At 49.9% G+C, this 16,162-nt stretch overlaps 1 protein-coding gene across 12 annotated transcripts in view; it reads left to right on the top strand.

Moving 5' to 3' along the window:
* IQSEC1 (IQ motif and Sec7 domain ArfGEF 1) overlaps positions 1 to 8,693 on the top strand; it is a 409,754-nt gene extending 401,061 nt beyond the window's left edge. For 6 of the 12 annotated variants that reach the window (XM_058288602.1, XM_071212244.1, XM_058288606.2 and 3 more), the window contains exons 13-14: positions 3,208 to 3,257; positions 4,542 to 8,693. In XM_058288602.1, coding sequence (XP_058144585.1) covers positions 3,208 to 3,257; positions 4,542 to 5,003 — 512 coding nt within the window. In that variant the 3' untranslated portion in view covers positions 5,004 to 8,693. The remainder of the gene's footprint in view (positions 1 to 3,207; positions 3,258 to 4,541) is intronic. The other 6 variants (XM_058288609.2, XM_004454832.5, XM_058288608.2 and 3 more) reach the window with 2 other exon arrangements.
* The last annotated feature ends 7,469 nt before the right edge of the window (positions 8,694 to 16,162 follow it).

A 16,162-nucleotide genomic window follows, 5' to 3' on the forward strand; every position in this document is an offset into this window, starting at 1 on the left:
CGCTTGGGGGGCCCAGGAGGAGGCCCGTCGGCACGCACCCCTGAGAGCCCCCCGGCATTTCGGGAGAGCCCCCAGGACACAGGCCCCATCCCAGCCCCCCACCGAGAGCCGTGAGGCCTGGCCTGCTGCGTCCAGGCACCCGTTTCCTTAGGCCAGGGCCACCCCTGCTAAATTCAGTAGCACCCGAGCCCCGCAGCCTTCGTTTTGGCATCTGAGGCCAAGGACCCGGCATGGGCTACAGAAGTGGGAGTGAACAGGCCTCCGCTCCAGCCCCCAGATCTGTCGGCCCCGGGTGGGCACCGGCCAGAAGCCTTAGCCGGCCCCCAGCCCCAGCGGTCCGAGGAGAGGACACGCAGGGGCCCCAGGGAGCTGCCTGCACCACGTCATTGTCCGCTGGGGCCCCTGGCAGCATAGGGTGAGAGCCGGCTGCTCTGCAGCCAGGCAGCCCTGCCTGGGGAGGGGCTGCTTTTGCGACCCCACGGTGGGTGCTCTGCCTGTGAGAGGGCTACAGGCGCCTCCTCAGACAGGGCTGGAAGGGGCAGACCCTCGCCAGAGTCCTGAGCACCGGGGCTTGTGGGGAGAGCTGCGGCTGTGCGCCCCCTCTCTGGCCGTGTCGCTGTCCTGAGCTGGGTCTGGCTTGGGCCATGTGCCTATGTCTATTTCAGAGTCAGACTGGACGAGTTTGTCCCCCAGAGTCACCATCGCGCCCTGGCCACGGGACTCCTCTGCGCCTCAACGCCCCGGCCATCAAGTGGGGATGGTGAGGGTGCTTTGCTCCACGCGTTGCAGGAGAAAGGGAGTGGCTGCCTGGGAGCACTTTGGGCCCCTTGTGTGGGACGTTAACTTCCCTCAGGCGGGCTGGTACCGCACACGCCCTGCTGGACCCCAGCACTGCCGAGTGCCTCCAAGCAAGAGCCCTGGGCCTAGAGGCAGGCAGGCAAGGAAGGCTGGGAGCCTTTCCTGGCGGCTCCAGGCAGGACAGAGAGGGAGAGGACACTCGGAAAGAGAATGAAGTCAGGGCGTGCTGACCGCGGGCCCGCGTGTGTTCGGGGGAGCAGCCACCGTTCTGGCGTGTCTGGCCTGCACTGGTGGTTGGGTTTGAGCTCACACCGCAGATTGCGTGTCGTGTGTCCAGGCGGGCGTGTGTCGTGGGCAGGCGTGTTGGTGGGTGCGCCCGTGAGGACGTGGGGCTCTGGGGCCTGAGCGCAGAGGGAATCCCTATAGGGACACCCCCACGTCCCGTCCTAGGCTGAGACGGTGAAAGATGAACTTTCAGAAACTGCGTCATTCGGACACCTACGTCTTGGCCCCCATGGGCAAGAGGGGTCGAAGGAAGAAAGCCCTGGGAGAAAGTCCCAGGACAGGGCCCACGGAAGCCCCAGACCTGGCCCTGGAGGAGCAGGCGGCCGGCGCGTGGCAGTCCCCCTCCGCCCCGGGTTCTCGGTCGGTCAGAGGAGTCTCCTGGGTCTTAGACGGGGCCCGAGAGCCGACTGGAAAACCCCAAAGGCCCTCAGACGTTCCCACGTCACGGCACGGCCTCCTGAGCATGTGCCGCTCATGGCCACCCCGGAGCCCATTTCACAGATGTGCAAAGTGAGGTGAAGATCTGCGGAGTGCCCCATGGCACCAGGGAGCCGGGTCCACGTCGCCAGCCACAGGGCCGTCTGCTGGGCTTTCACTCTGCGCGGGGTCCCGGGCTGCCGTGTCAGACCAGAAGACGGAAGAAGAGAGGGCGGCCCTTGCTCTCACGCCAGCTGGAAGATGGGGCGGCGGGGCCTCGTCTTCCTCGGCCAGGAACTAGGGCCACGTCCTGCTGGGTTCTCCCCGGCCCTGGGCACCTGGTGGGAGACGACCCTGCTCCTCGTGCCCTGGCTGGCCCTGTCCTGAGGACGGTCCGTGAAGTCCCTCGCGTGCTTGCCCGAGGTCTGCAGACGTAGGGTCAGACGTCTGCCCGCGACGCACGTTGCTGCTGCCGGCACCGAGCCCGGTCCCCACCTGGTGCCTGGCTGGTTGTCCTGCTCTGTCTTTGGAGGACAGCAATTGTAACCCCAGAAGCTGGGCAGCTGGATGGCTGAGAGGCCTGTAGCGGTCAGCTCCTCCTTCCAGGAGGCCGGGCCGCAGGCGGTGTGGCCGAGGCTTCCAGCCTGCGAGGCGAGCAGGCAGCCTTGCGGGTTGAGGGCGCTGTGTTGGTGAGTCCTCTTGAAGCCTTGGTCTCTCCTCTGTGATGGGGGCCCGGTGACGCCTGTTTTCCAGCCCTGCCCTGGGGCTCAAACGGGAAGATGAAGGTGTGTGACGTGGCACGCAGCTCGTGGTTGACGCCGTGTAGGTGGGAGCGCAGAGGCGTGTTGGGAGGGCTGTGTCCCTGCCCGCCTTGCCCGTCCCCCCTCCTGGGCGGCTGGCCGGAGCCCCGAGGCAGACCCGTCTCGTGGGCTGGGCTCGCCATCCTGCAAAAGTGCAGGCAGATGTCCTCCAGCGCGGCCCCTGGGCACCCAGGACCGAGACGAGGACCCAGCCGCTCTGCCAGGCGGCGCATATCGAGCGCTGGCCGTGCGTCCTGCGTCAGGGACACGAAGGTGTTGGCGACGAGCCCTTGCGGCCCGGGAGGCGCTCAGTGGCTCCGTGGGCAGTGGTGCCACAGGGGAGCAGCCCCCCTGCGGGGGCACTGCACAAACTACACACTGGGCCCAGAAGCACTGCACACCGGGGCACACCCCTCCCCGGCCAAAGAGGAAAACCAAAGAAACGTGTGTGTGTGTTTGTGTGTGTGTGTGTATGAAATCCACTGGAAGGGCTGTGGCAGGGTCGCTTTTTGTTTTCACTTGTTGAATTAGCTGCCTCTACCTCCCTCCCTGGCAGCAGGCAGCCTGGCACCCAGGCGGCGGCAGGCCCGAGCCACGTACGTGCTTCAGCCCACGGGCTGCCACGTCCGTGAAAAGGGGTAGAAAGTTGGAGCTAGTTTAACCTTTTTTTTTTTTTAATCTGTTGGTGTGTCTTTTGTTTTTTGTTTCTCTTTTAACTTGTTTCTGCACTGCTGTGGCCTCCCCACTGAGCCTCCCCCTCTGAGACCCCCCACCGGGCACCCATGGGCAGGCAGGCCTGGCCCCCGAGCCGGCCGCCTGGTCATGTCCCCGCTGTGGCCTCCCTGGAGGCAGCGGCCCCCGGTCTCGTGTCCAGCGTCTAACCTCTGGTATTGCATGTTCTGGGCAGGGAAGCGCGGGCGTCGCAGCAGTGCGGGATCGCTAGAGAGCAATGTGGAAGTAAGTAGGAAGCCCTCCGCCCGGCTGGCTGGCGTGTGTTGCTTTCCCCCATCCTTGGGTTTATATCCGTTGTCTTCTGTTTGTCGTGTTTTGTTTTTTTCTGGTTCGGTTTTATTTTTGTTTTTGTCTTTGCTTTTCCTTCCCCTACTGCACAGACAGACCCCCCACCCCACCCCTGCCTGCCACAGACCCCGTGCATGCCGGCTTCTCCCCTGTGCCTAGAAACACCCGTGCCTCTCACCCGCTTGTCCCGGATGGACGGGTACGGGGTGGTTCTGGGCTTTGTGTTTTCGTTTCCACTTAACCCCTGTGCCCCGTGGCCTCTGAGCATGGTTAACCACCCCCGGCTTCCCGGCACTCCCCTCTGGGGTCCCCTCCCCGGGCCTGCCCTGCTTCTTGGGTGGGTGGGCACTGGCCACGGCGGCACCCCCACCCGCCCGCTGCTCTTGCCGTTGGATTTTTTTTTTTTTTTTGCCAAACTCTTGACGTCCGTGCTGCGTGCCCCCCCTTCGCTCCCTCCTGGAGCGCGAGCGCTGTGTCTGCGGTCATGACGCCATGGAATTGCCCAGCTAGCGCGTGGGAGGAGCACGCCTGCAGAGAGACCCCTGTGGGCGTCAGGTGTCATTCATCCTCAGCCATCTCTCCAGTCCCCTTCACATCCTAACCGCAGCTTGCAGATATTTTTTTCTGTTTCCTTCTTTTTCCTTATTTAGTTTGCAATAGGTAGCTACAGTGAAATGCCCAGGCAGTGTCCCCCCCCCAAAAAAAATAGGTCTCCTGAACCCCATTGTCCCTGTTGCATCCTTCCAGAAGCCTCGGGGCCAGCAGAGGCTGAGCGAAGGCGCTCAGAGGATGCAGCGTTAGCAGGAAGGGACGCCTTTTCCCCCCACATCTGCGCCTCCCGCCTCACTCACCATGAGCTCCCCCCCCAACAAATCATTCTGGTGGGAAACCTCGGGAAGGCTCCCAGCTCCAAATGCTTGTTGGAATCGGAGCAGGAGCTGCTGCTGTTGAGCCAAAAGGAGGACCCCCCCCCCACTTTTGTCACTGGACGGCCGCTTCTCCAGGGCCCTCCACCACCCCTCCCAGCTGCCTTGCCAGCGTAGCTTGAGAGGAGGCAGGGGCTGACATCTCAGCTCACCCTGCCCTGCCCTCCGGGCCAGTGAGTAGAGATAAGCACTTAGCAGTCAGTGGGTGAACTTTGACATTTTATTTATTTTAAATCATTCTGACATGAGCACTTGAAGGTCTTTTAATTTTGATTTCTATGAATTTCCTTTTTAGGGGTCCATCATTAGCAGTCCTCACATGCGCCGGAGAGCTACATCAACCCGAGAGTGTCCATCTCGCCCACACCAGACTATGCCCAACTCATCCTCCCTCCTGGGCTCCTTATTTGGTAGCAAGAGAGGGAAGCCCCCGCCCCAGGCCCACCCCCCCATGGCCCCCGGCCCGCCTCCCCACCCGCCGCACCCCCAGGGGCCCACCGAGGGCCCGGCGCACGGCCACCACGGCCAGTACTGCCTGCTGCAGCAGACCCCGCCCCCCTACCACCACCACCACCACTTCCACCCCCCCCAGCACGTGCCGCACGCCCACCCCTACCACCACGGGCCCCACGCGGCCCACCCGCCCCACGGGGCCCACGTCCACGCCGGCCACGCGGCGCACCACCACGGGCAGCCCCCCGCCCCGCCGCCCCCCAGCAGCAAGGCCAAGCCCAGCGGCATCAGCACCGTCGTGTAGGCAGCCCGGGCAGGGGTCCCGGGCTCCCCGGCATCAGCGCACAGCACACAGGCACACCCAGAGGCGGCCGGCCGCGGGCGCGCCCCGGGTGCTCGCTCTCCCCTTCTTCCCTGCCCCACCCCCCGGCCCGACCCAGGTGGAGCCCCCGCCAGCCCCCGGGCCTCGGGCTTCAGGGAGCACAGCCCCTGGTCCACCTTAGTGGGGCTCCGGCTGCCTGCACCTCGGCCCTGGGTGCCGCCGTCCGCCTGGGGACCGGATGTTGAACTGCCCCGCCCAGCCCTCAGCCCCCCGCCCCTGCACCTCACCCGCATACGAAAACCCCACCTAGGAAAAAGAAGAGACAGACACACAAACAGACACAGAGCAAAACAAAACAAGAAACCCAAAACCTGCTGCATTATTGCTCTTAATTGACAATGGGCAAAAATTTAAGTAGACCTGATATGGTTGATGAAAGTACGTAAGTAAACTTTATATGATATAAATATATAAATATATAAATATATATATATATACACACTGTATAGGTAGTCTTTGTGTGTGAAAGGCAAACGTTTCAGTCCACAAAGTTAGCAATAGACTTTACCAGGAACTCCACTTATCTGATAGAAAGACAGTACCTTAGACGAGTGTGAGAGAGAGTAGACCAAAAACTTAAATGTTAGGAACAGATTCAGATACATCCATATTTTCATATTTAAAATAAAAAAATGTCTGTCCAGGACTGGCTAAAATCTTTATGTAATCATTACTAACTGTGCCAAGTAACATAGCATCTTAACTGTTAAAAGTCCAATATTGCTTTGTATAAATCCTTATTTTATTAACAGAATACTATCACAGGTAATCAGTATTGTAACTGCTCTGTTATTTCAGGTAAGCAAATAGATACAATGCAGTAAACTCTACAGTAGCAACTTGGGACGGCCAGTTGAGAACTGGTGGTCTTAGGATATTGGTTACCCAGATTCTTTGACACTTTAATGGCTCCGATAACTGTGAATTTCCATGATCCACATTTCTTTTGTATGCACATGATTTAACGCACACATTCAGAGTCCTCCGAGAGGGCCACCATACATGGCAAAAGTATTCATCTCCAGCGTGAGGATGACCAGCCCTCATCTCCCGACACCCTAACTGACTCATCTCGTTCCCAACCACGATCAGGCAGATGCCCCGTCCCCAGGGAGGGCTCCCGCGGGGCCCCGCGCCCACCCGTGAGGGTCGATGGCGGCCTGAGCGGCGCGTGTGTTGCCCGAGGGGTAGCGGTGGTGGTTGTAATTCCATGTAGCCATGTACCAGCAGCACACCCGTGTCATCCCTGCGGCCGCCGCGCGAGCGCCCGGCCTCGCCAGGCGCAGCCCGCAGGGCCATCCCATGACTCAGCTGTGCTCTTGTCGCTTCTGTGTTGTGGTGACGCCGTCCGCACGCGTCTGGGTGCCGCGCCCGGGTCACACATGAGCCGTCCTTTGTAGTTTCAGCCTCTCGAGCCACTGCAGCCGCCAGTGCTTTGCTCCTAAGCCGTAGGACCTGAGGACTGCCCGGGCAGAGGGCCATTTCAGAAAGGGCGAAGCTGCGCTTGACCCGGTGGCCCCCGCCTGCAGGAGACAACAACGTGGCGCGGTGGCGGGACTGCGGCACGAGCGGGACGTCCTCGTGAGGCTCGGGCTCGCCCTGCCTGTGTGGTTGGGGTTGTGTGGATTTCCCTCCCCCGTCCCCCCCGTTGTCGTTTCATCACGATCACCATACCAGCAAATCTGCAAACTGAGCACTTTGTTAATCTCCACAGAAAGCAAATACAGCAATCTAGAGTTTAGCCTTTTAAAAAAAAAAAGTGTGACTCTCACCTGCCCGCCCTTGTCTTCCCATCAGTGCAGTGGTTCTTTCTTTGGCATCTGCTCAGAAAGAGAGAATAAAAGGCGTGTTTCTGATTTGATCCAGGCCGGGCTAGTGGGAGGCTGCACAGTTTCATTGACTCCTGAATTCTTTGGTTCTTAAAAGTAGGGCTCCCCAAGGCACCCTCTGTCCTGCAGTTTAAAGGATGTTGTTCCGAACGGGAAAAGTCGAATCCTCCTGCATGTCATCGGCGTCAGTCGCGTGAGGCTACACTCTATGTATTGTATATTTGCAAAATTATATCAGTGTTAATGTTGACAAATAGTTGAAGTAAAGTGATAACATATTAAATATGTCAGCTTTTCTTCACCCTTCTGTACCAATGATAGAGTCTAACTGTAAACTTTAGGTTGTTCCAGAAAAGACATGGGTGGACCCTTAGGTACAAAACTGCTCTTCCTGAAGGGGCATCACTAACAACAAACACAACAGAACAGGCTGTAAATCCAGCGGAGGGGTCTTCTCTCCTTTGCAGTTCTGTGTGCTCCGTGAGCCCCTCAGAACGTTCGTCCTCCGAAACTGTCATCTGTGTGTCCTGACGCGTTTTTGGGGTGTCATAGGGCTGGATCTAATGAAAGAGAACGTCAGCAAATTAAACATCTCCCCTTGTTTTCAACTTCATAGTGTATTGGGTTGGGGTCAATGAGGTCGCATCACCACTTATGTTCTATGGACAAACTCTTCATGAGAAGTGTTTCCGGATGGTTCCTATAGAGGAGTTTGGAGTCAGGCTGTCCAAATCTTAATTGGAAATCAAAAGGTTTTAATAAACTGGTTTCCCCATGTTGCCTTCATGGGGCTGTACTCGATAGAGGCCAGCCAGTCATAGCTTTGGAGTCTTGTTCCATCCTCCCCAGGAGAGGAAGTCAGAGAGAAGGCAGCTGAGAGCACTGGGATGTTTGAACCATCCTTTCTTACCCTCAGGACACACTTGAACCATTTTTCTTGAGTCACGCACATTATTTCAATTAAATAGTTTCTGGCTGGAGCAGGAGACCCTTCAAGGAAGCAGCTGATATCACCACCAAAAAAATCTTTTCTGGGACAACAAGTAAATCATGTGTTTGTAATTTTTTTTTTAAGTTTATGGATGAATTGTACAACAATGTAAAAATAAAGCTCATTCTAATGTGATGTACACATCTTTCTCAAAAATGTCTTCAGTCATCCAGCGTAGAGTGATTTTTCCATCATGCACTGCATGTAGCAGTAGCCTCTTGTTTTTCTTTCAACTGAGCTGAAAAGACAGCGGTTATTTAAGCAATGACTCTAGGTGTTGACTCAGCGTTCCATAGCAAGCTGTGCCTCTGCAGGTAAGCATGCATTTTACAGTTTTTGTTGTAAAATATCATCCCCTTCCTGCCTGAAAAACAAGTAATTTTGTAAGTATTTTAAATAACAACAAGGAAACAGGTTATAAAAATTGAGCAGTGTAGGGGTAGTGAAAACAAGAGGAATAGATCCTTTTATCAGCTTGTACATAGCCTGCACATGAGTGTAACTATGCCCTCTGTGGCCACGTTGAGTTTGCATACAGTATCTGTCTCCCGGGAACTGTCATTCGCCTTCGAGTTGTTTCAAACTATTAGACTCAGGTCTTGAATGCAGACTGTTCAAAGCCTTCAAGAGATACCTTGCTCGCGAGAAGCCCGGCACCCAACTGTGCACCTTTGGGGAGGAAAGGAGTGCTTTGTTTTAATATGCATTCTGTTTGTGAGTAGTAACAGACTCTATCGATGTAAAACCATAGCTGTGATCATGTGGAGAAATCAAATAAATCCTTTAAAACACTCTGATTCTTACTTTTTCTGAGAAGTCCAGAAGTTTCCCTGTTGGCCAGACACAGCTCTTTGGGTGACAAGTTTGCTCATTCCTTGCCATAACTGGGCGCTAGCTTTCCCTGGAGAAATTGGACTGGCTTTTAGTTTGAGGTTGCTGATAAAAGACTTAAGATGAAGGGACATATCACAACCGATAGACGATTTCAGTGGTGTTTATAATTTAGTTTCTAGCAGCTGTCAACAAACTCTGGCACTTACATTGGATTAGAGGAGATGGGTCCTGTGCCGTGTCGAGGTAGGCTGGAGAGGACGTAATGAGTAGAAAAGGCAATGACCCAGTCCCCAAATGCTTAAGAGAGCATGCCCCTCTTCGTGTTGGTCCGGGGATTCCGACTGCCAGCAGGAGGATCCCTGTGAGAACAGGACTGCTTCCCGCAGGCGCTGGAACTGCCATCCAGGAGCGCCTCGATGGGGCCGAGATGCCGAGCCAGTGCCTTGGTGTAGGGGTTCTCTGGGTTTTGTGTTTGTCTCCACCACCAGATGGTGAGCTCCAGGGGAGCAAGGGCTGTGTCTGACCCCCATCTCCGCACCCAGTGACCAGCACAGGATGGCTTCAAAATACATCCAAAATTGGATTGATGGTTTTGGAAGGGGGTCACAAGAAAACCACTTGTCAAACTTAGTTTGTCAGTCATTGTCATCATGATCAAATACTAATGGAAATGTTTGCTCAGCCTTCTGCTTCCGTTGACATTGAGAAGTCTAACTGGGGAGACCCATGTCAGCAGACTTCTGAAAGGTGGTTTTTCCCACTCACTGCACTGTCTTTCCAGGCCACTGTATCTCGTGGTCATTTTTAGAAAAAGTCCTCACGTTACTTCTCAGCTTTTGAAACTGCACATTCCTTCCTGAGCACTATTTCCTTGACGTCTTTGACACTCTCCTTCCCCCTCGTGACTTCTTCAGTGTCTCCTTTATAGGCCAACACTCCTTTATGGCACCATTAGGTGTTGGAGTGCTTCTAAGCATCAAGTCCAAGACATTGTTCTACTTCTCTCCCTAGGCAATTCATGCAAGCCCCCAGTTTGTCTACTACCTGTATCTTCCAAATTTGAATCTCCAGCTCTGAGCACACCCTTGTCCTCTTGGATCTTCCAGAATCGACTGACACTCATCTCCATGACCAAATTCATGATCTTACATACACACCTAGGTCTTCTCCTGTGTTCCCCGTTTTGGTGAATGGCATCACCATTCAGTTGTATACACCAGAACTTAGGAATTGTTTGTAACGCCTGTTCTCTCCTTGACTGTCCAAATCCATTCTGTCGCCAAGACTCCTGAGTATTTGCCTCTTACATATCTCTTGAATCCATCTATTTTTCTTCACATCTCCCACCCTGTTTCAGGCATTCTAAATCAATTTTGTCCTGTATTAGTTCGCTACTCCAGATCTTTTTGATTACTATTTGCACGTAATATCTTTTTCCAATCTTTCACTTTCAACCTGATTGAGCCCATACATCTAAGGTGAGTCTCTGGTAGATAACATATAAATGGCTCATATATTTTATCCATTCTGTCTATGTCTTTTGATTGGGGAGTTCAAATCATTAATGTTCAGTGTTATTACTGTAAAGGCGTGACTTCATCCATTTTATCCTTTGACTTTCTGTTGTCCTATTTTACTGTTCTCTGTCTTTGTACCCTGTAAGTTACCCTTTCTAATAACCTTCATTTCTACACTCTTCTCCAAGTCTCTCACTCTTGTTTTTGCCTTTCAGGCTTCAGCACTCCCATTAGTATCTCTTGTAATTCTGGTCTTTTGGTAACATACTCTCAGTTTTTGTTTGTCTGTGAAGACTTTAAACTCACCCTCATTTTTGAAGGAAAGTTTTGCCAGGTAAGGAATTCTTGGCTAGCACATTTTCTCTTTCTGTACCTTAAATCTTACCGCTTTCTTCTCGCCTTCATGGGTTCTGATAAGTGGTTGGCACTTAATCTTATTTTTTCTGTTTGGGGTGCACTGGCCTTCTTGGATATTGATATTTATGTCTTTCATAAGGATTGGGAAGGTTTTGGTCAGTATTTCTTCAAATATTCTTTTTGCCTCTTCTCCATTCTTTTCTTCTGGGGCACTGATAACGGGTATGTTTGTGTGTTTCACTTCATCACTCAATTCCCTAAGGCTCTGTTCCATTTTTTTTCATTCTTTTCTCTTTGTATTCTACTGTCTTTTCAAGTTCAGTTGCTTGCTCCTCCAATTCACTAATTCTGTCTTCCATCAATTCAAATCTGCTGTTATATGCCCCCAGTGTATTTTTAATCTCATCCGTTGTGTTTTCCATCCTCACAAGCTCTGCTACTTTTCTTTGCGGGCTTTCAGATTGTTCTCTGTGCTCACCTGGTGTTTCCCCCTCCCCCTCCCCCTTTTCTATTTCTTTCTCTTTTTTTTTCCTTTTATCATGTAATAAACTATTTTAAAGAGGTTTTAGATTACAGAAAAGTTACACTGGAAGTGTAAGGGATTCCCATACAACCTACATCTTCCCCTATTAATAACATCTTAACAATAGTGTGGTATACTTGCTACAATTGATGAATAAATATTGAATCATTGCTACAAATCAAGGTCTATAGTTTACATTGTAGTTTATACTTAATTCCAGTGCCCTAAAAATGCCCTGTGTTCTACCTGTTCTTCCCTCCCCCTCCCGTCTGAACCTCTGGTGACCATTATCTTTATATCAATATTATATGTTCTTCCATTACTACAATATTAATAAACTGCTCTGTCCATGGTTGCGTTCCCCATTATGTTTGTTCATTCCTCAGCCTTAAGGGTTTTGGGGTGGTGATGCCCACTCTACTTCAGATTGAGGGGGCTTAGATCTTATGGGGCAGATGGAAGGAACTGTTTTGCTTGCAGTTGTAAGATACTGTTTTTTGTGATGGGGTTTGTCCGTCATCACCATTTTGTTTGTTGTCCTGGGCAAGTCTGGTGAACTGGAGAGTAGGTGTTGGCTGCAACTCTGCTGAGATTCAGGGCTCAACTGGAATATGGACAGACCGAAGATTTAAGTCTCTGAGACATATACTTGATGAATATAGTGTAATTATAAGCTCAAAAGGGGTAAAAGACTCATGTGCAGGGAAATTATAAATGAGGCTAACTCTGTTACATTGTCATATATTCCCAGGTAAGGCGCACCGACAGGGTGCTGATTTCAAGGGCTTGTCTGCCTTGCCTATAGTTTCCAGATATCTCTAGAGCCCTCCGGAGAAGCCCTGTTTGAGGCTTTGTTTACTGTGGCAGATATGAGACCATTGTAAGTGTAACCCCCAGAATGACCTCCTGACTCACTGTGAAATCTCTTAGCCTTAAAAACCCTTAGGTATTTAATGATTCTCCTTTTTGGTCAAGGTCTTTTTCCAAAATGCATCATTGCTGGTGTCTTAATATAATTTATCTCTTAAATCATATTTTCTTTCAACTCCTTGAATTGATTTAGGAGCTTTGTGTAATTATCATTTATTAGTTGTCTTAAATCTTGTGTCTCATGAAGATTTTTGTTCCTTTGGCTGGGCCATCTCTTCCTGTTTCTTAGTACGGCTTGTAATTTTTTGCTGATGTCTAGGCATCAGAATATGTTGGTGAATTTTCTCTGATGGTCAATTTCCTTTCCTTAGTGGTTTTGTTTCACAAACTCTTCCTTAATTTTTGGTTCAGCTTGTTCTAAGTCTTTAAAATTGTCCAGCTTAAGTTATCAAAATAGGGCCAGGACTCACTACAGGGCACAGATCTGCCCACAGGGGAGTGGGACAAGGGACTCCTAAGGCTGGTTTTTCTCCTTGCAGTTTCCTAGCCGGCCAGCAGATGGTTCTCGTCAGCCAGTCTTTCCACGGAAGTGTCTCCCTGTAACTCCACTTGCCCGTGATTCTGGTCTGGCCAGAGCTGAGATTCAAAGCAGGCTCTGGTGGCCAAACTTACTGAAGAGAAACCACTCTCCGCCCTCCACTGCACCTCCCTCTTCCCTGGGAGGATGCGCTCTGTCCCCTCTCAGTTGGCTGCAGTGAGCCACGGCTCTTGAGTTTATTGGCCTTGAGGGTGGGGCATGGCTGCAGTGCCTGGCTAACGCAGGAGTGGGGGGGGTGGCCAGTACTCAGTTTTCATCTTCCTCTGTCTTTCCCTCTCCCTCCTGAGTGATGTGCAGCACTCTATTGGTCTGCACATCCCTAAAGTAGCTCACTCGGACCGCCGTTTGCTCTTCCTCCATTGTTTTTGTGAGAGAGTAAGCCCTGCCTACCTACTCCAATGGCATCTTCCCAGAAGTTTCCCCACTTCAGGCATTTAACTGTCTCCCACTGGGACTACCTAAGGGTCAAGAGCTCTATAACTGGTCTCCCAATCTCTACAGTGGGTCCCTTAAATCCATTCTCTCCAAGGTATCCAAGTAATCTTTTTTTCTTTTCTTTTTTTTCCACTGTAATTCATATTTTATTTCTCCATTCTGTGACCCTGAGATGGTGATGTCCACTCCACCTCTAGATCAAGAGGGAGCTTAGATTCCACATGGATGATGGATGCAATTCTTCTGCTTGCAGTTGTAGGCACTCTTGATTCCCTGGTGTGGTAGTTGACCATCTTCACCTCCCTTTTAGCTGACCTGGGTAAGTCCAATGAACCAGAGAGTAGGAGTTGCCACTCTGCTGAGGCTCAGGGCCCAGCCAGACATGGGCAGTCCAAAGATTCAAGTCCCCTGAGTATACAACATCCCTAGCGCCAACCGCAAGTTCAGTAAAAGTGACAAAAGAAGCATGTATAGAAAGGTCACATCTGAGTCTAGCTTCATCACACTTAGGAGCAGACATTCCAAAGTAGGGCCCTCATACATGGCACAGAACTCCAAATCCATCTGCCATGACCATATAGCCATAGCCTTTAGGAAAACCAGTACCTAGGGTTGTATCTACTTTGGCTTTTTCTGGGGTCCTGCTGAGGCGTGCATAAGCGCGACCCCTCTGATGACCTCCCAACTCTTTTTTGAAGGCTCTTAGCCATATAAACTCATTTGTCTCTGCCATTTCCCCCTTTTATTCAAGGTCAAAAAGCAGTTTTTAACACATGATCCTACATGTAGGCTGAGATATTCTGCTGATCTGAGTTCACCCTTTTATTCAAGGTCTCTTTCTAGTTGCATCACCAGCTAGTGATTGGTAGTGATCCCTTGGTGCCAGGGAGGCTCATCCCTGGGAGTAATGTCCGACTGGGGGGAAGGTAATTCATTTACATACTGAATTTGGCTTAGAGAGTAGTCACATTTGAGCAACATAGAGGCTCTCAGGAGGTAACTCTTAGGCACCCTGCAGCTCTAGGCCTAGTGTATATTTCAGGCACACAGGCTCATAAGCATAGTCATCAGTATCAAGGGCTCATTACTGAACCATCCTTCCTTGTTGGTCTTTGCTGTTGAACTTGAGGATTATTGCTATTCCACTGGGGAATGTAACAGAGCTCCCCTGGGTAGGAATTCAACAGTCCCTCAGTTGATGGCAAATCTATAGCTAAGTTTTTGAGAAACTGCCAAACTGTCCTCCAGAATGGCTGGATCCTTCTGCATTCCCACCAGCAGTGGATTAGTGTTCCCATTCCTCCACATCCTCTCCAGCACTTGTAGTCTTCTGTTTTTGTTTTTGTTTTTTTTGATAGTTGCCACTCTAATGGGAGTAAGATGGTATCTCATTGTAGTTTTGATTTGCATTTCCCTAATAGCTAGTGATTTTGAGCATTTTCTCATGTGCATTTTAACCATTTGTATTTCTTCTTTGGAGAAGCATCTGTTCAAATCTTTTTCCCATTTTTTAAAATGGGTTGTTTTGCTTTTATTTTCAAGATATAGGAGTTCTTTATATATACAGGATATAAGTCTCCTATCAGATATATGGTTACCAAATATTTTCTCCCATTGGGTAGGCTCTCTTTTCACTTTCTTGACAAACTCCTTTGAGGTGCAAAAGGCTTTAATTTTGAGGAAGTCCCATTTATCTTTTATTTTGATGCTCATGCTTTGGGTATGAAGTTCATGAACCTATTTCCTATTACAAGATCCTATAGATGCTTCCCTACATTGTTTTCCAAGGTCTTTATGGTCTTGGGTCTTACATTTAGGCCCTTGATCCATCTTGAGTTGATTTTTATATAAGGTATGAAACAGTAATCCTCTTTCTTTCTTTTGCATGTGGATATCAAATTCTCTAGGCACCATTTGTTGAAGAGGCCATTCTCTCCCATTGAGTGGGCTTGGTGGCCTTGTTGAATATCAGATGAATGTATATATGAGGATCTATATCAGAACTTTCAATTTGGTTCCATTAGTCATTGCATCTCTCCTTGTGCCAATCCCATGCTGTTTTCACTACTGCAACTTTGTAGTATGTTTTGAAGTCAGGTAGTTGATTCCTCCAATTTCATTTTTCTTTTTCAATATGTCTTTGGCTATTCAGGGTCTCTTTCCTTTCCAAATAAATTTCTTAGTTTTTCTAGTTGATTTTAAAATATTGTGTTGATTTTTATTGGGATTACATTGAATCTATAGATCAGTTTTGGTAGGATAGACATCTTAATAATATTTAGTCTTCCTATCCATGAACAGGGAATATTCTTCCATGTATTTAGGTCTTCTTTGATTTCCTTGAACAGTGTTTTATAGTTTTCTGTGTATAAGTCTTTTACATATTTAGTTAAATTTATTCCTAGGTATTTAATTTTTTTATTTAAATGGTATTTTTTTTCTTGATTTCCTCCTCAGATTGCTTGTTATTGGTGTACAGAAATGCTACTGGTTTTTGGGCATTGATCTTGTAACCTGCAACTTCACTGAACTCATTTATAAGTTCTGGAAGTTTTGTTGTAGACTTCTCAGGGCTTTCTATGTATAGGAAATAGTGAAATTTGGACTTCTTCCTTTCCTATTTGAATTCCTTTTATATTTGGTTCTTGCCTCAGTGCTTGAGCAAGTACTTCTAACACAGTGTTAAGTAGAAGGGGTGATAGTGGGCATGCTTGTCTTGTTCCTGATCTTAGAGGGAAAGGTTTTAGGATTTCACCATTGTAAATATGTTAGCTGTGGGTTTTTCATATATACTCTTTATCATGTTCAGAAAGTTTCCTTCTATTCTTATTTTTGCAGTGTTTTTATCAAGAAAGGGTGCTGTATTTTGTCAAGTGCTTTTTCTGCATCTCTAGATATGATCATGTGATTTTTTCCCTTCAATCTGTTTATGTGGTATATTGCAGTAATTGATTTTCTTATGTTGAACCATCCTTGCATACCAGGGATGAAACCCAGTTGGTCAGGTGTATAGTTAATTTAATGTGTTGTTGAATACAATTAGCAAGTTTTTGTTGAGGATTTTCACATCAAGGTTCATTAGAGAGATTGGTCTGTAATTTTCCTTTCTTGTGGTGTCTTCGTTTGG

The sequence above is a fragment of the Dasypus novemcinctus genome, chromosome 26, assembly GCF_030445035.2.
Source record: "Dasypus novemcinctus isolate mDasNov1 chromosome 26, mDasNov1.1.hap2, whole genome shotgun sequence".
Taxonomy (NCBI): Eukaryota; Metazoa; Chordata; class Mammalia; order Cingulata; family Dasypodidae; genus Dasypus; species Dasypus novemcinctus.